Here is a 26,288-nt window from a genome sequence, read left to right as displayed (position 1 = left end):
GGGACCCTCAGAGTAAGTGCACGTCCTTGCTAGGTGATTTACCCTCAACTCACCTACCTCCATTGGTGCAAAGCACCTTTGTGACTGATGAAATTATTCATCCAACCACAGGTATACCATCGCAGACGCTGCCTCCAATTGCTGGTCCACAAACGCCAAGACCAGAAGAACCTCCAGTGCCTGTACACTCTCCGATGCCAATAGCTCCAGCCATAGCTGTTGGTTGTGAAAGCAACGATCGATGCCCCTATGATAATTCGTGCATCAATAAGCTTTGCATGGACATGTGTCATGAAAGTTTGTGCGGACAGAATGCAAATTGTCAGACAATAGGTCATAGGCCAATATGTCAGTGTCCTCCTGGCACTACTGGAAATCCGACTGACAGATGTGTAGCTTTGACCACTGAAATTAAGACGACTCCCCGACCGATAGGCGAAGATATACCATACGTTCCAGAAAGTCCTATTGCCCCAGAACTTGGACCGGCCTCCACTTTAGCTCCTCCCATAGCAGAATTACCATCTCACAGTCCAACTGAGGTTCCTTATCATAGACCGCAATTACCAGAAATTATACCTCCCTTCGTGGTGGCGTGTGAAAGTAATGACGAATGTCCGATGGATAACTCATGCATCAACAAACAATGTTATGACGTTTGTTTATTAGGAATATGTGGAACTGATGCCGATTGCAAAATTGCCAACCACAGACCGGTATGCGACTGCCCACCAGGTACGACTGGTAATCCCCAGTATCAGTGTATGGCTATTTTAACTGAATTACCAGAACTTAAAGAGCCTGTTGCAGAACACACATCATTCGAACCTTCTCGCCCTATCAAACCGGTACCTGGTGCAGCGCCGGTATTACAACCTCCTATTGGAATTCCCAGCCAATATGATTATGTAGAACCACAAACTCATAAACCTCCATCGCCACCTGTACCTCCTCCAATATTAATTGGATGCACAAATAATGATGAGTGCAACTATGACATGACGTGTGTTAATACTTTGTGCATGGATGTTTGCTACCCAGGCTTGTGCGGAGAAAATGCCGAATGTACAACCAGTGGGCACAAACCACTTTGCGACTGTCCTCCGGGAACTACTGGCAATCCAACCATCAAGTGCTCTGCTCTTGCCACCGATAGGCCTATTCCACATACACCTCCTGTTGCTGAACTTTCGCCTCAAGTTCCTCCAAGTCCATTGCATCCAGTTGCTGGTGAACCTTTCACGACAGCCAGACCTATTGGCGTTACCTCCCTTCGTCCAACAGATATCATTACAGTAATTCCACCTCCACCCCCGGTCGTCATCCCAATCAAAATTGCTTGTGAAAATAATGATGACTGCGATACTGACAATTCGTGCATCAATATGTTGTGCATAAAATCGTGCGGACTTGGCGTTTGTGGAGAAAATTCTGATTGCATCACTGCCGCTCATCGACCCATTTGTTTATGCCCACCGGGAACTACGGGTGATCCACGAATAAAGTGTTCTGCTCTTGTCACGGAAACTAAAACAATGCCAAGACCAATTGGAGATCACATCCCTCCTATTCCAGACTCGCCAATTAAACCAGTGTATGGCCCATCATCTCCAAGACCTCAAGCATCTGCTGAACCTCATCTGACCTCGCCCGAACCTCCAACAATCCAACCTCCCACGATTCCTCTGCCTCCTCCTATAACTGTTGGATGCAAGACAACCACAGATTGTCCATTCGATAACTCTTGTGTCAATAAATTATGCATGGATATCTGTTACCAAGGATTGTGTGGAACCAATGCTGATTGCATAACTAAAGGCAACAGACCTCAGTGTGTTTGTCCACCGGGAACAACTGGTAATCCAACTGATAGATGCATTGCAGTAAGCTCATTAGACGTGACCACAAGCGGTCCTTTATCTGACTCTCGGCCCCCACCTCCAATTCTGTCAATAGAGCCGAGTCGTGAACCTTCTGCAACGCCGATGCCACCTATATTCATTGAACCTACTCCTCCACCTGCTGATCCAGAAGTAATTCGCCCTCTTCCACCACCGCTTTTGCCATTAGTGATCGTAGCTTGCGAAAATAATGACAATTGTCCTCTCGATAACAGCTGTTTAAATAGGTTGTGCTATGATGTATGTTCCCTTGGTATTTGTGGTGAAGACGCTGATTGCTCCGTATCGCGACATCGACCTGTATGTTCTTGTCCTCCGGGGACAACTGGTGATCCACTTCGAAACTGCTTCGCCCTATTGACAGAAAAACCAGAGTTGCACCATCCCATTGAAGAAAAGCTGCCACGCCCAGGAGACCAACCTATCCTTCCACTACGAGGCTCTACGACTCCACCTCCCTCACCAATGGGAGTTCCCCCTCCTGAAAGACCAGCAGATCCTCCTGCTCCAGTAGCACCATTACCTCCGCTGGCTCCTTCTATTCCTGTTGGCTGTGAGAGCAATGCTGAATGCAATTATCGCATGACCTGTGTGAATTCTCTTTGCATGGACATGTGCTATCAAGGTTTGTGTGGAACCAATGCTGATTGCGTAACTGCGGGCAATCGGCCTGTATGCTCATGTCCTCCTGGCACTACAGGCAACCCTACGATAAAGTGTTCAGCAATGGCCACCGAAAGACCATATATTCTCCAACCACCAGTTGCTGGTGAAACGAATGTTTACGATGATATTCACATTCCACCTCTTTCTGAGCCTAGTCCTACGACTCCTCGACCTGATTTTGTCACAACACCCAGGCCGACAGAGCCACCTGTTATTATACCGTTGCCTCCTCCAATTGTACCTCCATTTAGTGTAGCATGCCAAAATTATGATGATTGTGATGTTGACAATGCATGTATAAATTTGTTATGCGTTGATGCATGTTCTTTGGGTGTGTGTGGTGAGAACGCAGATTGTATATCTTTCAATCATAGGCCTGTTTGCAACTGTCCACCTGGAACTACTGGTGATCCGCAAATCAAATGTTCTGCCGTAGAGAAAGATGAAATTACGGTGCGTCCTCCCATTACTCATGATCAGCCTTTAATTACATCTGCACCAATTTCGCCTATTGCAGTAACGTCGTCACCTGCTCTCCCTCCATTAGCAGACCAGTCAACTCCTATTCCGTCGCCCCCGATTTATAACCCCCCACCTCCTGCTCCGCGTCCACCTGCCATTGCGGTTGGGTGTAAAACTGCAAGCGATTGTCCTTTTGACAATTCATGCGTCAATAAATTGTGTATGGATATTTGCCATCAAGGATTATGTGGAGAGAATGCTGATTGCATAACCTCCAAAAATCAAGCAGTTTGCAAATGTCCTCCTGGAAGCACTGGAAATCCGACTGATAAATGTTATGCTTTGGTGTCTGATGAATCACCGGAAAACCCCCCAATGTCAGAAGTTTTGCAACCATTGCCCGAAGTACCCATACAGCCTACATATGTGCCAGCATCTTCACCTTTGCCTCCGACGATGATTCAACCTACTCCGTATCCTGCCGATCCACAAGTTCCAAAGCCGGCCCCAACAATTCAAGCACCTATCGTTATCATTGCTTGTGAAAACAGAGACGAGTGTTCAATGGACAATTCTTGTATTAACAAACTTTGCTACGACGTCTGTTCGTTAGGAATCTGCGGCGAAAATGCAGATTGTAGAATATCAAATCATCGACCTGTGTGCACTTGTCCACCGGGAACGTCTGGAGACCCTCAGGTCAAATGTGTTGCAATGATTGGTGATTTACCACCACCAGTGCATGATCCCATCACTGGAGTAGCACAACCGCCTACAGATGAGCAAATCGTTCCATTACAAGGTTCACCGAGTACTGTCTTGCCTCCAATTGGTATTCCTGCCCCTAGTTTGCCTGAAGAACCCCGCATTCCGTCTACTCCAATTGCCCCGGTACCTCCTCCATACCCAGTTGGTTGTGAAAGTAATCATTTCTGCAGTTACGAAATGACTTGTGTGAATCAGCTATGCATGGACATTTGTTACCAAGGACTTTGCGGCGATAATGCTGAGTGCACAACAGTGGCGAATAAACCGTTATGCAAGTGCCCCCCCGGTACCACAGGCAATCCTACTATCAAATGTTCCGCTATGGCTACTGAACGACCATATGAACTACCGCCACCAGAAGCTGCAAGTCCTCTATTCCCGTCAGATGAAAAAATCCGCCCACTATTTGAACCTTCAGAAACGACGCCTCGTCCCTTAGTGCAAACTATTCCTCCTCAACCTGAACCTCCTATTATCATTCCACCTGCGCCTCCAATTGTACCAAACATTATCATAGCATGTGAAAACAATGATGACTGCGATATTGAAAATTCTTGTATTAATAAGATATGTTACGATGCTTGCATGCTTGGAGTTTGTGGTGAGAATGCTGATTGCATACACTTGAAGCATAGGCCCGTATGCACTTGTCCTCCTGGTACAACTGGCGATCCTCTTATAAGGTGCATCGCAGTTAGCACTGATAGAACTGAAGTGTTACCTCCTGTACCGCAACACCCGACTATGCCTTCTGACGATCCGATAAATCCAATTTTGGGACCGACTACCTCATATCCGCCTCCTTTGGGAGTTCCACCTACTCCTCTGCCATCTGACCCTGTATTTACCCCTCCTCCTGTTCCTCCCACGCCTCTACCCATCAGCATTGGTTGCACTAGTACCAGTGAGTGTCCATTTGATAATTCCTGTATTAATAAGTTATGCATGGATATTTGTTATCAAGGGTTATGTGGGTTAAATGCTGACTGTATTACTCTAGGTAATCGACCGAAATGCGTGTGTCCTGCAGGAACTACAGGTAACCCGACGAAGTCGTGTAGCGCGTTGCAGACCGAGACTCGAGTTACTCTCAAACCGTTAGTCGAAATAAAGCCATTCGATCCTGCTTTACCCATTGAACCAACTTTCATACCTGCCTCATCACCATTACCACCTACGTATACTGAGCCCACTCCATATCCTCCTGTTCCTGACTTGCCTAGACCTCCTGCTCAACCAATCATTCCCGCAGTTTACATTGCTTGCGAAAACAATGATCAATGTTCAACTGATAACTCTTGCATCAACGGACTTTGTTATGATGTTTGTAGCATCGACATATGCGGCGAAAATGCGGATTGTTCGGTGAACACTCATCGCCCAGTATGTACTTGCCCACCTGGAACTACTGGAGACCCTCAAGAAAGATGCGTTGCCTTGTTGACAGATAGACCGTTGGTATTTGAGCCTATTGGTGACTATCCGACCACGAAAAAAACTGAAAAAATTGTGCCATCTCAAGAACCGGCAAAAACTACACCGCAACCCATGCATGGTCCACCGACTCAACCACCATTGGAACCTGCGCTAGTTTTGCCTCAAGTGCCTCCAATACCACCTCTCATCCCCGTAGGGTGCGAAAATAATGACAACTGCAAGTACGACATGAGTTGTGTGAACAAATTATGCATGGATATTTGTTATGAAGGACTGTGTGGTTCAAATGCGGATTGTCGAACATTAGCAAACCGGCCCATGTGCATTTGTCCAGCGGGAACGACCGGAAATCCTACTATCAAGTGTACAGCTCTTGCGACAGAAATTCCCCCACCGATGCATCCGCCACTTCAGGATGAACCTAAAGACTATCCTGACACCCCACTGTCACCTGCTCTTGGACCTGCAACAACCACTCCATCACCCACGTATGTTACTACGCTTAGACCAAGTGAGCCTCCTGTAACCGTTCCTCCGGCTCCTCCAATATCTCCTACGATTATAATTGCGTGCAAAAATAATGATGACTGTGATACTGAAAATTCTTGTGTAAACTTTATGTGTTTAAATGCCTGCCAACTAGGCGTTTGTGGAGAAGATGCCACTTGTATACACAAATCTCACAGACCCGTCTGCATCTGTCCTCCGGGTACGACTGGAAATCCTCAAATTCGATGTACCTCTATACTGACGAGTATTCCTCCTGTTAAGACACCAGTCTCAGATGAAGCACCGCCGTTGCCTGGTAAACCGATTGTCCCCATTGCTGGACCTACTTCTTCTAGACCTCCTCCCATAGGAATCCCTCCCACATCAAAGCCTCAAGATCCCATTGTTTTGGAGCCACCTTTAGTGCCTACTCCTCCCCCAATTGCTGTTGGTTGTGAGAGTAGTGATGATTGTCCTTTCGACAATTCGTGTATAAACAAACTATGCATGGATATCTGTCATCCTGGATTTTGTGGTGAAAATGCCGATTGCTCTACAAAAAGAAATAGGCCGACTTGTTTGTGTCCTCCAGGCACCACTGGGAACCCGACTGTCAAATGTATGGCTATGGAAATTGATCGATTAGTCCCTCTTCAGCCTCCATTAGCAGATGCAATACCACCTTTACCTGATGAATCAATAGTTGCAGGCCATCCTCCATCTACAACTTTCGCTCCACCGTCATTCATTACAGCTGTAATCCCCCCAGAACCTCAAGAACCTCGTCCGCTGCCACCACCTGTTCTACCTTCATTTACAATTGCGTGCGAAAATAATGATGATTGCACTCTTGATTTCTCTTGCATCAACAGTTTGTGTTATGACGTATGCTCTCTTGGTGTTTGTGGTGTTGACGCTAACTGTGTAGTTGACATGCATCGCCCAGTGTGCACATGTCCTCCCGGGATGACCGGTCATCCACTGCATTCTTGTTCAGCACTCATGACAGAAATACCAATTGTTCATTCTCCGGTGGCTGGTCCAGAAACAACCGTGCCCGATGAACATATCGTTGCTGGAAAAGGTCCCGCATCATCTACATTTGGCCCGATTGGCTTTGATCCCACGCCCTATCCCATCGATCCTCCGATTACTCCAATGCCAATTCCCCCCACACCGTCTCCAATAGCGGTAGGATGCAAAAAGAGTTCTGAATGCTCATCGGAAACTTCATGCGTAAATCGGCTGTGTATGGACATCTGTTATCAAGGCATTTGCGGAGATGATGCAGATTGTGTTACGATGTCTCACCGACCAGTTTGCGTCTGCCCTCCTGGAACGACTGGAAATCCAACCATCAAGTGCTCTGCGATGATGACAGTAACTCCAGAGCTTTATCCTCCTATATCCGATGTTTCTGTCAGACCACCATCGGCTTCCATAATTCCTACCTTTGACGCTCCTCCTACTGTGCCTCCTCCATTATCGGTGACTACTCTTCCTCCAGCCCAGCCACCTGCGATAATACCTGCTCCACCGCCACTCGTCCCATCTGTTATCATTGCGTGCGAAAACAATGATGATTGTGATACCGACAATGCTTGCATAAACCGCCTATGCTACGAAACTTGTAGTCTGAACATCTGCGGAGAGAATTCTGAGTGCTTGACAGGAAATCATCGTCCAGTCTGTGTATGTCCTCCTGGAACAAGAGGGGACCCGCAAATTAAATGCGTTGCGATGACGACTGAAAGACCTCCAACTCCCCAGGCACCAATCACTGAATACATCCCCATGCACGAAGAGACGTTAGTTGCTGCACATGGTCCATCGTCAACGACACCATCTCCTCAAGGAATTTCTCCTACTCCGTTTCCAGCAGACCCTCCTGTAAAAACTCCTGTGATCCCGCCAACTCCGCCTTCGGTATCTGTTGGCTGTGAAAGCAACGACGCTTGTCCGTACGACAGTACCTGCGTGAATAGGTTGTGCATGGATATCTGCCATCAGGGGCTGTGTGGAGTAAATGCGGAATGTCAAACCAGAAAAAATCGCCCAGTTTGTACCTGTCCTCCGGGAACTACCGGCAATCCAACCAAGAAGTGTGACGCTCTTGCAACTGAAAGACCGACTACAATGAGTCCTCTTGGACAGCCTGTGAGCTTCCCTCCTGAAGGACCTATAATTTCTGGCAAAGTACCATCACCAACTACACCACCGCCTGTAGCTGATGTTCCTCCGCAGTTCCCGGAGGAACCTAAGGAAGACATTCCTCTCACAGCACCAATTGTTCCCCCTATTATAATAGCTTGTGAAAATAATGATGACTGTTCCATGGATAACTCCTGCTTGAATAATATATGTTACGATGTTTGTGCCCTTGGAATTTGTGGACTAGACGCTGACTGCGTTACCGCTGAGCACAGGCCAGTTTGCACATGTCCACCTGGAACTACTGGACATCCTATTCACCAATGTGCTGCGGTGTTGACAGAAGCGCATACATTACCACCACCAATGGTTAGTGACCATCCTGCAATTTCAGATGAAACCATAATTCCTACTTTTGAGGGAATTCCTCCATTAAAACCTCCACTAGGCATTCCGCCTACACCGAAACCAGTTGAACCTATTCCAAGCACCCCTCCAGTTGTTCCTACTCCTCTTCCGAATCCGACAGGATGTGAAGGCAACAGTGAATGCACATTCGGAACCACTTGCTTCAACCGTTTGTGCATGGATATATGCTTCCAAGGATTATGTGGAATAAATGCAGACTGCGTCACAGGAAAGAATCGTCCTGCATGTGTTTGTCCTCCTGGTACGACAGGCAATCCCACGATAAAATGTACCGCAATGCTAATAGATATTGTAGAAACATATCCGCCAGTCCCAGAACCGTCAGACCCTGCAATTGATGAACCAATTGAGGCATCATCAATAACGTCTCCTCATCCCCCACCCATCAGTGATGGACCAACGAATCGCCCACCTGAAATATCATACGATCCTCCTGCTCCACCGCCCATTCCACCTTCACTCTCAATTGCGTGCGCAAACAATGATGATTGTGATATTCAGAGTTCCTGCATCAACCTGCTTTGTTATCCTGCTTGCGCACTTGGTATTTGCGGCAAAGATGCTTCATGCACAACAATGAATCATCGTCCTATATGCACCTGTCCTCCTGGAACGAAAGGTGATCCTCAGCAACGTTGTATTGCAATTGCAACTGATCATTTTACTATGCATCCGCCTATTGTGGCTACGTCGACATTGCCTCCTGATTCCCCCTTAAGACCAGTAATAGGCGAAAAATCAACTGTTCAGCCGCCAATTTTCATCACAACAATAGGCCCTATTCACCCTGAATATTCTCCACCTGATTTAGTTCCAACTCCTTCGCCATTTGCCATCAGCTGCCAGACGAACGACGAATGTCCATTCGATAATACTTGTGTAAATCAGCTTTGCTTGGAGATTTGTCACCCCGGACTCTGTGGAGAAAATGCGGATTGTCAGACAGTAAATCATAGACCGTCTTGTGACTGTCCACCTGGAACGAGTGGAAATCCCACAGTGGCCTGCCTAGCCGTTGTAACTGACAAAGTTACAACTTTAGGTCCAGTACATGGATTACATCCGACTTATCCTGATTTGTCGGTTGTGCCGGGTTCCGAAATATCATCGCTTCCCCCACCTGTGACTGAAAAGCAGCCAGTGCATGATGAGCCAAGACCTCCATTACCTCCGTCGCCTGTGCTATTGCCCGTAATTCACATTGCCTGCGAAAATAGAGATGAGTGTCCGGTTGATTATTCTTGTATCAATCATCTTTGTTATGACTCGTGCGGATTAGGAATTTGCGGTGTCGATGCCGATTGTAAGATATCTGGTCATCGACCAGTGTGCACTTGCCCGCCAGGAACAGATGGAGACCCAACTCGCCAGTGTATTGCTAAGCTCACCGACGTTCACACTACCAAAAGTCCAATGGCTGGAGATTCCACTAGTTTGCCTGAAGAACCAATTGTCTCTGGGCACGATGCATCGTCTCCTGCTCCTCCTGTGGTCATAATCCCTACAACGCAGAAAGAGCCTCTTTACGATGTTCCTCCCCCTCCTCCCACACCACCTTCAGTTGTTGTGGGGTGTGAAAGTAGCGATTCTTGTCCTTTTGATAATTCGTGTGTCAACAGACTCTGCTTGGACATTTGCCATCCTGGGATCTGTGGTGATAACGCTGATTGTAGAACGATTGCTCATCGGCCATTATGCACTTGTCCGCCAGGAACGACTGGTAATCCCACTTTGAAGTGTTCTGCATTATCCACAATTGAACAAGAACCTCTTTCTCCTCCGTTAGCTGTTACTAGTAAGATTACTGTCGAAACAATAGTTTCTGGTTTTGAAAGTGAAACTCCAATTCCCCCGGCGACAGAAAAACCTGCCGTTCGTCCTACTGAGCCTGCAATACCTCTAAGGCCAGTGATTCCCCCACTTGCTTCTGTCACGATTGCGTGCTCTAACAGTGACGACTGTGACCTCAAGAATTCTTGCATTAATATGTTCTGTTATGATGTCTGCTCGCTGGGAATTTGCGGCGAAGATGCAGATTGTAAACCTTTGAAACATCGCCCTGTGTGCCTTTGTCCTCCCGGGACAACTGGAAATCCTCAAATACGATGCACTGCTATTAGTACTGCCGTCCACGATACTAGACCACCAATAGTTTTCATACCTGCTCCGGAACCAAAAGAGCCTATTTATCCTGTCAGCGCTCCTTCTTCTACTTTCCTACCTCCACTCACCTCTCAAACGCCATTGCCATTTTTCCCCACATCACCCACTTTCATCGAACCAATCACTGACGCCCCACTACCTGTTGGTTGCACCATTGAAACTGAATGCAAATTTGACGAGAAATGCGTTAGTGCCCTTTGTGCAAAGACTTGTTCAGTCACCCCTTGTAGTGAAGGTTCTGAGTGTAGAGCTGTGGCTGATCATAGTGCTGTATGCACACTCACGCGTCCAATCGGTGTAATACCAGAGTGTATAGTAGATACTGATTGCCTTGACCATCAAGCTTGCGTTGATACTGGTTGCCGAGATGCATGTCTTGCAAATAATCCATGCGCACCAAATGCCGTGTGCAAGGGTGAAAACCATCGGCCTCAGTGTTATTGTCCGCCTGGTTATGTTGGAAACCCGCATGTGTCTTGCAAATTACCTGAACTACCAACTACTCCAAGACCGCATGATCCAGTGAAACCTCGACCTGAGTGTCTAGTCGATGAGGATTGTGACTTATCACTTGCCTGTGACGATGGAACATGCCGTGACCCATGTACATATAAAATAAGTTGTGGCTTCAATGCGGAATGTCTCGTTACGGTGCACTCTCCCTCGTGTGTCTGTCAGACGGGTTTTACTGGTAATCCTTACGTACACTGCTATCCTCCTACTCCTGCTCCTATACGACCAGCTCCTGTAGTAGAGCCTCAATGTCGCATCAATGAAGATTGTCCACTTGACCGAGCATGCTTCGATGGATACTGTAAGAATCCTTGCACTGAGGCAAACCGGTGTGCTGCGAACGCACTCTGCGACGTACAAATACACCGCGCCATCTGCTCTTGTCCTCCCGGTTTAACGGGTGATCCTTACATCCAGTGCCTTAAGAGTAAGAATTTTCGTCTGATCTTTATCTTCTTCTGATCTCGATCTAAATAGTTCAATAATACTTATGTTTGTGCTTGGCATGTCAGCACGCTGCATGTTTAGTCCCTGGCAATACTCAGGGATGCATATTCTTAGTTTGTTTTTGAGCGCGTGATTCTAAAAGAATTATGTCATTATTTCACTGTTTATTATTGATATGTGCAACGTGGTAATATCCAAGCGACGACGCACTTATGCATCGTGAATACTTTTAGCTTTATGATTGCATCTTGAATTTGTGTTTAATGATTTAAATTTTGCATCTTGATGCTACTATATATTTTAAAACGCTGAGCACCGTTCTGCTTTTTGTGTTAACTTCTTGTCTTGCATTGTGTGTACGTGTATATATGTTTGTGAACAATTTGTATATACGTATGCCAAGAATCGTTCATATCTAATGCCATATTTGAGCTTGAAATTTTTTTATGTAATATTCATTATTAATTTATCAATATTTCACTATCAATTTCGAGTTTCTAACGAGTACCCATCTGAACTTAGCCGCTGTTCCGCCTATCGAACCGGAATGTCGTGTGAACGACGATTGCAGCAACGAACTGGCCTGCATTGAACTGCGCTGCCAGAACCCCTGTGCACTGTACGACAACTGCGCCTCAAACGCCGAGTGTTTCGTCAATCAGCACCGGCCGGTCTGCTCTTGTCCTGATGGCTATCAGGGCAACCCAAACGTTTTCTGCTTCATCGGTAAAATATTATTCAAATCTAATGCTCTTATTTGCTCTTTTTAAATTAATTGTATGCAAATAAGAAGAAAATTTATTTAAGTCATAATAAGGATGTTGTCTTGGTCTCAGCTGGTTGCCGAGACAACTCGGACTGCCTCGCTCAAGAAGCTTGCATCAATGAAGACTGCCGCGATCCTTGCACATTGCAGACCTGTGGCGTGAACGCTCTTTGTAGGGCAGACAAGCGTAAAGCTGTGTGCTACTGTCCTGAGAAATATTCAGTAAGTTAATATACGTATAAATATTCATTAAATTTACATAAATATAAATAATGCGCTAAGCGCTTTATTTCCTGAACTTGGAGTGATACAAATAACTTTAACTTTGATTTTACTTTCCTTGCAAGTTTCGTCGCACGGTGTGATCAACCTGCCAATTAATTAGTTCTGTGATTTCTTTTTTGCACTTTGCTAAAAGTGATAGTTAATTTCTGCATTTTTAAAGTAAAAGTAATTCGATTCGATTGATTCTTTACCATGATGACCACTTATTAATTTATATACTTTCAACTGAAACTGATGTAATATTTTTAATTCGCTCCCAGGGTGACCCGTACGTACTATGTAGCCGACCCGAGTGCCAGAGCGACCCTGAATGTCCCTCGTGGCTGGCGTGCATCAAACAAGAGTGCAATGACCCGTGCAACTGTGGACCCGGGGCGCTGTGTCGGGTCATCAACCACCGACCTCAGTGCTCCTGCCCACTGGACCACACGGGCGACCCACACGTCCAGTGCTCACCTCGTCAGTTGATTGTTCTGTGATGCGTCTCTTCTAATATCATCAAAATTTACTTATTGATTTATTTCTTTTTATTTGCTGAAGTGTAAGCGTGATGCAGCAAAGGCTAAATTACAGAAAACTTTAATTTTAGTTTTTTTCATGCCGCCGTATGTTTACCTACTTTTATTAAAATTTTTTATTCAAAGTCTCCACTTGGTGTTGGTGTACATGTTCGCAAAAATAAATGTTTTCAATGCGCTTTAAAAAGTATCTAAGAGATACTACATCAATTTCTCTTTTTTCGATTGTTGACTGTACGTGTGCTGACATACGTACAGTTGTTGTTGACTGTACGTGTGATTGATATCCTATTTTCAACGCAATTAATGATATTCCTCGTTGACACAAGTCAATTGCAGCCAAATTCAGTGTTCAACAGTGGTTTGAGATCCACTTCGAAGCCTTTGCCGTTAATTCATCCCTTATTTTTGACATACTATTAAGCGCCGATACCACTATACTATTGCTAACGCTTATTCCTCCCGTCTGCTGGTACAGTTCCTTTAGAAGGCCGTCCTGCGGCAGACTGTGAAACAGACGGCGACTGTCCCAGCAAGACAGCGTGCTTCCAAGGAGTCTGTAAAGACCCGTGCGTTGAGATCAAACCCTGCGGCCGCAACACCGTTTGTGGTGTGGTAGACACTCTGCCATACAGGACCATGACGTGTGTCTGTTTAGAAGACCACATCGGAAACGCCTACGAAGAGTGCAGACTGAGTGAGTACTCGCCATTTTGTTCTAGGGTAACATCAATTGGAATATTAATTTTCGCTTGAAATAATAATGAGATATTATTGTTAGTTGTTTCTACTAATTCTAACTTATGTTTTTTCTGTTTACTAAGCAGGTCGACTAACCCCAGTTTCAAGATCGCCAAACGCTTCGTTTCCGTAGTTTTTTTAGACAAAGTTTATTTTTTTTTGTTGTTTGATGTCCAATGAATGAACCGCGAACTGTAAACGAATTTAGTTAGGTTTAACATAAAGTGTTTATAGTAATTCGTGCAATAGAGGTAATGCTGAACAATGGCTTATGTTCGACCTTTTTCGTTCCCTGAACCATGAACCGATGATCGATGTTCTGTTAACATTCAATGATTCCCTATACCTTCATCGGTGATTCATGTTTCCAGAATCGGATTAATTTCTTAAAACATCGATCGTCGGCTCATGTTCCTGCAAATTGTAAATTGTAATCTATTCATTTTTCTGGACTACGTTATTCTCGTAGAAAGGTCCTCTTGTGTGTTTTATTTTACTGCAAGTTTCGTGTGCATGTAGAGCCGAGAGATCCAGCTGGATGCACGTCGGACGATGAGTGCGGCGTGAGCGAAGTGTGCCGCAACAGACAATGTCTCGACCTCTGCTCGGTCCTCAAACCCTGCGCTCCTGAGGCCATTTGCGAGGTACTATTGCGTTGCTTCGTGGCCTTATTAAAAAATTTCTCTGGGTCAGGGTTGTCTACATTTTGAGTATTTTTATTCTTGCTTCTTTATTGTATCGTGGTACCCATGCGAATTATCAGAATTTTTGCGCTCCACGATGCGATATTGCTATTTTAATATATCTGATTATTTGCCTAACTACTCAAATAATATCATACTCTTTATATTGTGGTCTGATCCTGACCTTTGCTCTCAAAAAAAGCCTTCAAACTTTTCCGTAATTGAATTGGCTTCTTTTGACAGATTTAAATTAATTTTAATATAAACGTTGTAATTCAATGATTTTTTTTCTTGCAGGTGATAGATAAGAAGCCGAAGTGCACCTGCCCACCTGGCTACATTGGTAACGCCAATGTTAACTGCTATCTGAGTGAGTGTTTTTCTTCTCACCCATAACGTACATCAGAAGCTGTGCTCATTAATATTTTTCGATTATTCTATCTCCCTGCCAGCTATAGGCAAAGTAAAACTATCCCAACTATTTTTATTTTTTATTCCCTATAAAAAATGCAATAAGTCGCTAAGGTAACAAGCTCGATTCTTCCAGTTCCGGCGGCTGAGCCTCAATGCACCATCGATCAAGACTGCTCCACGGACAGAGCCTGCATCGACGCAGCGTGCTCCGACCCTTGCATCGTAGAGGACCCTTGTGGCAAGAACGCCCTCTGCCGCACGCAGCAGCACCGACCCGTGTGCTACTGTCCTGCAAGCTGGGCCGGCAACCCCAAAGAGGAGTGCTTCAAACGTGAGCATTCGTAACATAATAGTTTTCATCAGGAATATAATTGTCTCTTACAGCGTTTGTATGAATGTGTCATCTGCCTCTGTGAACCACAAGCACTAACATCTTTGATCGCGTGAAAGACCTCCGCTCGATGGAAGTGTCATCGCTACGCTACTAATCCTGCATGGAGCTTTTCGGCGCTTTGGCGTGTAGAGAGAAGGTAAGAATGTTGTTTTAATGCGCCTTTGAATGTTACAGCTGACTGCACCAAGGATTCAGAGTGTGTATCTGAGAGAGCGTGCATCAACCAGCACTGCGTTGATCCATGTACGTACAACGGACCAGCGTGTGGCATAGACGCCAAGTGTCGTCCCATCATGCACCGCGCTCAGTGCTACTGCCCCGTCGGCATGCAGGGAGACCCGTTGACAGCGTGCATCACCGTCGGCTGTCGCTCTAACGATGACTGTCCGGATGACAGAGCTTGTGATCGACTCAACAGAGTCTGCATACCGGTCTGTACGACCACCACATGCGCTGTCGGGGCCGAGTGCAGGGCTAGGAATCATGCCGCCACCTGCTTCTGTCCTCCGGGATATTCGGGCAACCCGTTCCGTCACTGCTCTCAACGTGCGTTCCACAATACATATAATTTTCTCGTGATCAGTAACTTTGAAAACGATACATTTTGTTTTTAGTGCGAATTTGTATTAATTAACGTACATTTTCATTCCTTGTCAATCGCGATAATATTTTGTTGAACTGCAACGTGATTTAAAATATCATTTCCTATTTGCTTCTTGTAAATACTTAGCGCGGTCTTCAGAAAGATAATAATTTAGAACCAAAATGCACACGATTTTGCTATTGTAACTTTATTCTCCTGCTTAAGCTTTCCGTACTAATATTAATAATAAATCAAACTAATTGTGATTTTGGCTGTGATCAGCGCCGCTGGTAGACTACCCCTCGACGCTGCCGCCCATTGAGCCAGAGTGCCGCCGCGACAGCGACTGTCCCTCCCAGCACGCCTGCATCAATGCCCTCTGCGTGAACCCTTGTGCTCAAGAGTCTCCTTGTGTTGACCAGCAGCAGTGCAGGGTCGTGGACGATGAACCGCTCAGAACCATGGTGTGCGAGTGTCCCCCCAACCAAATACTCATGGAGGGAGGCGCTTGTGTCAGGCCTGGTACGTACTTACGCTGGGTCAGATTTCCTTGTAATTGTAATTGCGAGAGGACATGTGTTTCGGTATGTTTCGTTAATGTTATCAGATTTAACAAAATTTATGATGTTATAGTGTGAAATTTTTCAACATTGTGTGGACTGATTAGATTCAATTCAAATTTCCTTTGGCTCTAGTGCGATTAGCTCTAGAATTAAGCTCTAGCTGTTTTACGAATTCTCCTAGTGACCCAGAGGTACCTCTCTATTGTACAGCCCCTCTAGTTCTGTATGAAACCATCAACTTGGATCGTTCCCGTCAAGACTGAGAATGTAATATCAATAAGTTCAAATTTTTCCGTAATCCTCCAGGATTTTTTCAGGGCGCCTCAACACAATTTATATCCCGATACAGTAGGACAAAGCGTTGTTATCTTGCAGGAGCGGTTGTCCCTGAGTGTCAAGTTGACCGTGACTGCGACTCAGACGAGCTTTGCGACGCCGGCACCTGCAGAAAAGTGTGTCGAGTGCAGAGCTGCGGCACCAACGCTGTGTGCACGCCTGAGGCACACACCAGATATTGTACCTGTGCGCCGGGCTTCATCGGCGACCCCTACGTCGCGTGTCGCAGGAGTGAGTGGCGTCGCTGTCTCGGGGTGGGAGAGATAATTTATTTTTTTTGTGGACTTGAAGCTCATCGAATACGGAGAAAAATTATATCAGTGACACAGCGCATTACACGCCTCCGTATTCGCAATAACGAAATGTTTTATTCATAGACTGTGGGTCATATGCAGATAAATGAGGGAGTTGAAGTTACCTGACGTGAATTTGCTCAGGTCAAAGCAATACGAACGCCTTTCCTTCTGTCATTTCCGAACTGAATTCAATTTAGGTCTTGAAAATTATCGTTAAGAGGTATTAAGTATCCCTTGCAAATTGCCGTACAATAATTACGTCAATTCTGTTGCAGGTCCCCCCGTGCTGGATAAGCCGGTGCCCGAGTGCTCGAGTAACGACGACTGCCCTGACACGCAATCCTGCATCAACGAACTGTGCGTGAACCCATGCGTGCACGACCCATGCGCACGTAACGCCTTCTGCATCGTGCGTGACCACGTACCTCAGTGCACGTGTCCTCCAGGATACACGGGAGATCCCAAGATCGCGTGCTCCCTACGTGAGTATTCTGGTCTTCTTGCTGTTCTTTTGCAGATGTTCCTCTGTCTTCATGTTTGTCTTTAATGCACTGTATCATGACTGTATCTAGCATATTGAAGCTTCAAATATATACTACTGGAGAATTTTTTCTAATAAGCAATTGATTGCACGAAATTTACGAGCGAGCTTCCTAGAAAAAGGCATAAGGAAGATGTAAGTATTCTTGAATATTGTACTTATGACTGCATGGTCTCATGAACTTGATCATTGCAAAGTACTTGTGATTTCGTTTCATGATTCCGTTGTTTTTTTTTTTTTTACTTTACTTCTAAGAATTTTCTAATACCTATTTTACCACCGCAACTAAACTCTGGCCAGTAAAATACTGTAACATTCATCATTGTTCACTAATAACTACTCAAGCATATATTTGAACTGAAGACTATCTTCGTAATTGTGATTCATCTTGTATTATCCTTGTCGTCGTCCCCCGCAACAAGTGTTGCGTGCATGTGTAGTGTTAAGTAACATCTTGTGTGACAGTGTTGCTTTCTTCCTGTACGTTGGAAAACATTACCATCTCTGGATACGTTTACACTGAAACACTAATTGACTTGTGTTTTGCTGTCTTCTACTTTTACAAACATTACCGCGTTTTGGATACGTTTCAGTGAAATGTGCTTTAACATTTTTTTCAACCCTTGTTGTGTGTCAAACCTCAAACCCTTTCGTTAGACTTTGCAAATTTCCACTCAATTATCCCGAAACCCATCTTAAATAGTCCTTTATTTTTAAAACCATTTATATATTATTTCCAAACGGGTCCTTTTTCTTTTTTTTTCTTTTTGTTGCATTTTCGTGGCATTATAATAGCAAAATTAATGTTATCTTATCAAAAACCAAGGGCAGTTGATTTTTTAAACAGAAAGGCCACAAAAATTTTCTTGGTGTCCACTTTTTCTTCATTTTGTACTTTTATTTTCGATTCCTCTATTATATTTATCAAAAAAATCTAAAAATTTTCTTTGAGAGAGTTTATGACTTTGCAAAGTTACGAACACTCAATTTTCACTCAAGGAGTCCAATCGAGCATTTTTCCCTCGACTTTTATCTTTACATTTGTTTCTCTTGAACTAACTATCTTTCTTGAACTTTTTGTTTGACAATAAAGACGTATATATACGCATTTACTACTCGAGCAGTCAGCTTGGCTTAATAGCTGACATTATCACTAATAACTGGCATTGTACCTAACTAGCTCGCGTTAACATCAATGCCACGGCTGAATGCCTAAGTGATGCTGAGTGCCCCAACAACTTATGGTGTCAGGGAGGACAATGTCGGCCTCCATGTCTCAATTTTTGTGCTCCCCACGCATCTTGTCGTGTGGTGGACCACAGACCGATCTGTTCCTGCCCGCCTCAAACCGCGGGCAATCCTGTCGACGCTTGCACCAAAAGTAAGCTTCGTCCAAAAAGTCCCAAATTCGTGGAGTCTCAAACACCTGTTGCAACTTCTATATTCATGCTTAGCAGATTATTGTACTGACATTCTGAAGACTGAATCCTTAAATTGTTCTTTATATTATCTTGTTTTCGACTTTTGATATAGTGTGATTAATAGACGTATGCTAACTTACCTTCCGTTACTAAAGTCTGTCCAGTAAAACATTTCTATTACTTACTGCAGTTGGCTGTTCCGTTAACACGGACTGCTTGCCCACCGAACAATGCCTCAATGGCGTGTGTCGAAATCCTTGCTCATTCGGTAGACCCTGCCCGCCCTCTTTCACTTGCACCCCACAAAACCACTTCCCACAGTGCACGTGTCAGGAAGGCGTTGCTAATTTGCTCGAAAAAACATGTGATATCCCTGCTTGTCGGGTGTCAGAAGACTGTCCCGAAAACCTTGCATGCTATCAGGGCCGGTGTACAAATCTATGTGAATTAGTCAAACCTTGCGGAACTCGGGCGCAATGTGAAATGATCAAGAGATCCCCCATCTGCTCGTGCCCGAAAACACTCACTGGTGACCCATACGTTGCATGCAAAGAGTTTGACAAACCACGGTGTCTGAATGATCTTGAATGCGATGACGATGAAGGATGTTTCAGTGGTAATTGTAAGAAACTTTGTTCAAACATGAACATTTGTGGTGACAACACAAACTGCCTGGTTAACAAAGCTGGCATTCGAAAGTCAGTTTACTGTGAATGTAAGTCAGGATACATTGGCGACCCTTACATTGAGTGTTCAGCTGACATAAGTTCAGAACCGAAGTGTAAAAACGACATGCAGTGCAGCGAAGACCTGCACTGCTTTAACGGAACTTGCATAGATCCTTGTGACCGGAACGAAGCCTGCAAGAGGAGCGGTGCTCTATGTCGCGTCATCAGACATCGCGCCATGTGTTACTGCCCTCCAGGATTCACCGGAGATCCTACCTCCCGCTGTACGGAGGCTGAGTGTTCCACTGATAACGAATGTCCCTTTGATAGCATCTGCATCAGCGGTCGCTGCGAGGATGCCTGTACTATAAACAATAAGTGCGTTACTGATGCACAGTGCCATTCAGATAATCATGCTAGTCAGTGCGTGTGTCAACCAGGTTTTACTGGTGACGCCTACAGTGAATGTTATCCTATTCAGTGTGTTCTAGATTCAGACTGTGCTGATTCTCTTATTTGCATAAACAGTAAATGTGTTAACCCGTGTAAAACTGAGAATCCTTGCGGGCCAACACAAGTGTGCGATGTTATCAACCACCGAGTTTTGTGCACATGTGAAAATGGTTTCGTTCAGAACAACGATAAGTGTGAACCCAAGCCAGGCAAGCAACTGTCGGAATGTGTCATTGATGCGGATTGTTCGAACGACCTAGCCTGCATGGTCGACGAGTGCAAAGATATGTGCGACGAGAAACCATGCGGTTTCAATGCCACCTGTAGGATGACGCACAAGAACGGCGATGCCATGATGATATGCGAGTGCAATAAAGGCTATGTTGGCAACCCGTTTGATGAATGCGTGCTAGCAGCGCGCGTTCCATCGGGCTGCTCTTCAGACAGCGATTGCCCGTGGACTGAAGGATGCAAGAATGGTCGTTGCTCAAACCCTTGTGTCGATGGCTCGTGTGGTGAAGGCGCCACCTGTCAAGTCCAGGATCACAGGCCCGTGTGCGTTTGTCCTCTCAGACATGGCGGAGATCCTCAACTTCTTTGTTCTCCAGGTAAGTTAGGAATGAAAATAATCAAAAAATCCTTCTTGCTTTCATATATAAAAATTATTAGGTATGAAATGTTTACAAGAACATGGTTTTAAATTCGTTTTAATAAATTGTTTCTATTTGTGCAGTGGGATGCAAGAGTAATAGCGAATGTCCAAGTTCAACAGCGTGCATCAACGAGCATTGCCTTGACATTTGCGTCGCCAAGAAGCCGTGTGGTTCGAACGCTCTCTGTTCTCCCACCACCGACTCCTTCCGTTGCGAATGTCCGGTCGGGTATTCGGGGGACCCTTACATCGAATGCAGTTTGAAAGAATGCAGCAACAATAACGAATGTCCCAATCATCTGAGGTGCGAAGAAGATAAATGCAAAGATCCTTGCGAGGACTTCCATTGCGTGGAGAATTCCGAATGCGCGGTTATGAACCACGAAGCGACGTGCGTTTGCCGAGAAGGTTTCACTGGCGATCCGAGGAGGTTCTGCGAACGACCCAAGCTTCCCGCCTGCCATGAAGACAGCGATTGTCCTGACCTTCTGGGCTGCATTGACGGAAAGTGCCTCGATGTTTGCGAAACTCTGAAGCCGTGTGGAAAAAATGGTCTTTGTAAGGCCTTCTCCCGACTCTCCTCTGTAACAGTCGCTTGCAGCTGCCCTGATGGCCACGATGGAGATGCGCGCACAGCATGCAGACCAGGTATGTTATTAGCTCTTCCTGTTCAATATCGCAGTTACAGTTAAAAACCACGCAAGATTTACACGACACATAGTTGCTAAAATATTTAATTCATAGTTCATTAAGCTATTGATTATTATCAATATTGATGATATTGATTAATTTAAGTCGCAATTACTGATTATAACCATAAAAGATTTAAACGAAAGATTTTCTTAGATATTTAATACATAATGAATGTTAAATGAATTATTGATTCCCAATTTTTCTTTTCTCTCTTTGAAGTTATTGAACCAAAATCTGGCTGTGATGGCGACGAAGACTGCCCGCTGGAACTGACCTGCGCTGACGGTCACTGCGTGAATCCCTGCCCTGGAGGCTGCGGCGTCAACGCCTCCTGCTCGGTCTCTGACCACCGAGCAGTTTGCCACTGCTGGAATAATTATGCCGGAGACCCTGAAATTGGGTGTCATAAGAGTGAGTATGAGTTTTTCTGGGATTACAATTTTACCGGATCAAACCTTGACTTTTCGCACGTTGAGAATTTGTATTTTAAGGAATTTACTTGGCTTCATACATTTAAAGATTACAAACCTTACCTACTTTTCTGACGAGATATTTCTAGCTTTTTCCCTTTCACCAATGTTTCTCCACTCTTCCCTCCCAACAGTTGACTGCAACCAAGATAATGACTGTCCTGAGGATAAGAGCTGCGATAACTTCGTGTGTGTTGACCCCTGCAAGCGAAACAACCTGTGCCCGGCCACAGCTGAATGCTACACCAGGAACAACAAAGCCACGTGCCGCTGTCCCCTTGGTACAGAGGGCGACCCTATGGTGATGTGTTCTGCTGTAGGATGCACGACCAATAATCAGTGTCCAGTGTCTGAGGCTTGCATCAACAGAGCCTGCGTCAACGTCTGCAGCGATGCTTCCCTCTGTGGTGACAGAGCTAAGTGCCAAGTGGAAAACCACGAACCAGTTTGCCGATGCCCTCGTGGAATGACCGGAGATCCGTTGACCCGATGTACACCTGTAGCAAACTTGACCGGGTGCGCCAGTGACAGAGATTGTCCTAATGGATACGCTTGCATTTATGAAGGAACTCCTGTCAAATACCACTCGAAAGTATCGTCGGTCTATATTAGATTTGATGACAAGACAAGTGGTACCATTTGTCGCGACCTTTGCCACGAGCGAGAACCGTGCGCCAACAACGCCGTCTGCACAGTCCTAGAAACTGAACCTCGGCGCACCGTCAGCTGTGCGTGCCCGCCGGGATATCATGGAGACGCCAAGATTGAGTGCCGCAAAGGTGGGTGAATTTTGGGTTGGAGGTGTTTTTTACTTCGAGTGTGTGCGCATAATGTTAATAATACAATTGATGTCAATAGTTTTACATGTAGTTCATTGTTTTGTCGTTGAACGCGGTAAATTTTAACTTGAAGTTTGAACTATATTTTAAAAATTTTTTAGTGAGCGAAGTAAATTTTAACTTATCATTTTATCGCGGTTTTCAGTTCCATCTCAAGGAGGCTGCCTAAGAGACTCGGACTGCATATTTAGCGAAGCTTGCATCGATGGCTTGTGTCGGGACCCTTGCAATTGCGGTGTGAACGCCAAGTGTCAGCTCGTCGACCACAAGCCTCTATGCACTTGCCTGCCAACTTATCTTGGAGATCCAAACTTATCGTGTCAGAAAGGTAAGTCGCCATTCATTCTGTCGAGAAAACTCACTCAGACAATTGAAAAAATGTTAAAGAAATAAACTGTACTCCATTATCATATGTGCTGTGGTAACCAGTTTTTATTTTCATCCTCGGCTTTCAGGTGCGTGTCGAGCCGACCTCGACTGCCCCCTGGATCGTCGCTGCGATAATGGCACCTGTGTGGACCCTTGCATCCACGACTCCCCGTGTGATGACACTGCGCAATGTATCTCGAACGAACACAAGGCCCAGTGCCAGTGTCCGACTGGAACAATTGGAAATCCTCTGGAAAAATGTTTAGCTGTGGGGTGCAAAGTGAATCAAGACTGTCCTAACCACCTAGCGTGTGTCAACAATGAGTGTTACGACCCATGTGAAAATAACGGGCGATGTTCCGCAAGACTGTGCAGTGTTGTAGATCACGAAGCCATATGTCCTTGCTCATTCCTGCCAGCTGATAAGCAGACTGTGGATGCTTGTAATGCCCGAATCGAAGCTGCATGTTTATCTGATAAAGATTGTGAGGAGGGCAGGGTTTGCAAGCGCGGACAGTGCACGGACCCTTGTAACGTCGACTCGGAGCATTACCAATGTGCACGCAATGCTCTATGTAATGTTGTTGATGCCTTACCCTTCAAGTCTGTCGTCTGCACGTGTCCTCAGGGATTCTCTGGCGATGCTAGGCAACATTGCATTGAAAGTATGACCTTTTTATTTTATTTGCAATTCTTCTTTCCCTGTCTTTCCTGATTTCAAGTTTGCGTTTTTTGTTTTCGTGTTTTGTCAATGATGTGTGTTACTAATCAGTGTTATATGCAATATAATCGTTTTACCTTCCAGAGTTACCCATGTTAATTGATGATTGTTTTGAATAGAAATTGCTGGTCCACGCGAGACTTGCACTCGGGACACTGACTGCTCCGACGACATGGCTTGTTTGGATGGCGTTTGTTATAGTCCCTGCCAGTGCGGCAAAGACGCCACATGCCATGTGCTCAACCACAGACCTGTTTGTTCTTGTGCTCCTGGTTACATTGGAGACCCTAACACCGAGTGCAGAATATGTGAGCTAACCACATACAATAACCTACTCGTAATAATGCGCATACTGATTTGCTCTTTGTAGTCATTAATTCGTTATAACATTTCTATAAAATTACTCACCATTTTCCAAATACTTGATTAATTTCTAATTGCACAACTAATTTTTCTTGCGTGCCATTAACAGCTGGATGTTCAACCAACACGGACTGTCCGCTAACCACTCAATGCATCAACGGTAATTGCACTGACCCTTGTGAGCTACGCAGCCCCTGCGGCTCTAGAGCTGTGTGCTTCGTCGTACAAAATCAAGCCAAGTGTCGGTGCCCATCTGGCTACACTGGAGATGCGTATTCTGAGTGTACACCTGTCGGTTGCAGAGCTGATCTCGAATGCCTCAATGATTTCATTTGCTATGAAGGCAATTGCAAAGATCCTTGCTTGTTCACTACCTGTGCTGCCAACGCCAAATGCACTGTAAAGAACCGAGGCGGAGCTTGCGATTGTTTGCCAGGCTATGAGGGCAACCCTTACAAGATCTGCACCCGATCTGATGTTGTCGCTGGCTGCAAACTAGACGCAGACTGTCACTTTGGAACCGCATGTCTGAACGGCAAGTGTCGCAATCCTTGTGACGCGAAGCCGTGCGGCAACAACGCAGTTTGCACTGTAGTTGAATCTCTACCCTTCAAGTCAACAAAATGCGAATGCAAACAAGGATATTCGGGAGACGCGTTCATTCAATGTCTACCTAGTAAGTTTACTAATATTCCTCCTCTAATCGAACAATTCTAACAATAATGACTTATTAATATGATACCGGTACTAATTGAAATCTCTCACAGAGAACTTATCTACACTTTAAACTAATCCAATAACTGTCACAACAGCTTCGAGAACTGACGACCTCTGCCAGAAAGATGATGACTGTGCTGATGACAAAGCATGTTTGTCGGGGCAATGCAGTGACCCGTGCAAGTGCGGTGACGGTGCAATTTGCACTGTAAAGCAACACCGACCTACTTGCACCTGCAAGAAGGGTTTCGAAGGCTCCCCTCAACACGCATGTTATGCCAGTAAGACCTGCACGATCGAGGCCATTTTGATCGCCGAGTGCAAACTGCAGTTTGATCGTGCCATTTTCTGTGGATTTAATTGTGTGCCACGTTTCAGAAGAATTTTACTGATGATCCACCTAACATATTTCTGTTAATCTCGATTCTTATACTTGAAATTATTATTTTAATTTACTCTCTTAATATGAATAACTCGGTTAATAACACGTGACTTTTCAATTTACCACCAACTCTTAGATTAATTAATATTCACCTCTTTTAAAACAAATGCTAACGTTTAAGTAAGAATCTAACCCCTATTTAATTTCTAACCAGTCGGTTGCACGACGACGTCGGAATGTCCTAACGACAAGGCTTGCTACAACGGCAACTGCGTGAACCCTTGCCTCGTGGACAACCAATGTTCGCTGTTTGCTGACTGTAGACCTCAGGATCACGAGGCTCGCTGCTTCTGTCCCGATGGCAGACAAGGCGATCCTTACAAAGGCTGTGCAGTTATCGGCTGCAAAGTCAACAGTGAATGCCCCTCCGACTACATGTGTCGCAATAACCAATGCAAAGACTTGTGCACTCACAACAACACGTGTGGCAAAGGCGCTCTCTGTTCGGTCAAGAATAATGTGGTCTCATGTTCGTGTCCTGAGGGACAGCGAGGTGACCCTCACGTTGCTTGCGTCCCTAAACAAGACATCAGGTGTTTGTCTGACTTCGACTGCTTGCAAGGACTCGTGTGCATGGACAAGCAATGCAGGAACCCCTGCGAGGAGCTCAAGCCTTGCGATGCTCCTTTGGTTTGTTCCGTTGCTGACTCGACTAACATCCGCACTATGGTTTGCAAGTGTCCTGCCCTCATGGTGGTATCAGAGAAGGACATCTGCTCAGAACGTAAGCAAGGCATTTTGTCTCATAAAATATCAATTTCTTCAACAGATCATCACTAATATTCATTCTTGCTAATGTGACTCAATAACACATTATAACTACTCGCATAGTAATGGCCAGATATTCATGCACTAATTACTAGCATAACATTTTAAAACTTCTCCCTACAGGACTTCCTAAGGAGGCCTCAACACTCCATGATATTATCATTAT

At 45.2% G+C, this 26,288-nt stretch overlaps 1 protein-coding gene across 4 annotated transcripts in view; it reads left to right on the top strand.

The window, feature by feature from the left end:
• LOC108675679 overlaps window positions 1–26,288 on the top strand; it is an 83,500-nt gene that overhangs the window by 46,550 nt on the left and 10,662 nt on the right. Inside the window, exons 1-16 of one of the 4 annotated variants that reach the window (XM_047883090.1) lie at window positions 145–4,701; window positions 11,949–12,152; window positions 12,263–12,414; window positions 12,738–12,936; window positions 13,474–13,692; window positions 14,256–14,380; window positions 14,717–14,789; window positions 14,967–15,164; window positions 15,402–15,773; window positions 16,093–16,332; window positions 16,749–16,940; window positions 17,281–17,487; window positions 23,952–24,140; window positions 24,305–24,871; window positions 25,008–25,193; window positions 25,509–26,078. In XM_047883090.1, the coding sequence (XP_047739046.1) occupies window positions 195–4,701; window positions 11,949–12,152; window positions 12,263–12,414; window positions 12,738–12,936; window positions 13,474–13,692; window positions 14,256–14,380; window positions 14,717–14,789; window positions 14,967–15,164; window positions 15,402–15,773; window positions 16,093–16,332; window positions 16,749–16,940; window positions 17,281–17,487; window positions 23,952–24,140; window positions 24,305–24,871; window positions 25,008–25,193; window positions 25,509–26,078 (8,200 nt within the window). In that variant the 5' untranslated portion in view covers window positions 145–194. Of the gene's footprint in view, window positions 1–144; window positions 4,702–4,731; window positions 11,407–11,948; window positions 12,153–12,262; window positions 12,415–12,737; window positions 12,937–13,473; window positions 13,693–14,255; window positions 14,381–14,716; window positions 14,790–14,966; window positions 15,165–15,401; window positions 15,774–16,092; window positions 16,333–16,748; window positions 16,941–17,280; window positions 17,488–23,951; window positions 24,141–24,304; window positions 24,872–25,007; window positions 25,194–25,508; window positions 26,079–26,288 lie in introns of those variants that run through there. The other 3 variants (XM_047883087.1, XM_047883088.1, XM_047883089.1) reach the window with 3 other exon arrangements.

This window comes from Hyalella azteca, unplaced genomic scaffold (assembly GCF_000764305.2).
Source record: "Hyalella azteca isolate HAZT.00-mixed unplaced genomic scaffold, Hazt_2.0.2 contig12009, whole genome shotgun sequence".
Classification (NCBI taxonomy): domain Eukaryota; kingdom Metazoa; phylum Arthropoda; class Malacostraca; order Amphipoda; family Hyalellidae; genus Hyalella; species Hyalella azteca.
Note: the sequence above shows the minus strand (reverse complement) of the source record. Positions and strands in the feature narration are given on the sequence as shown.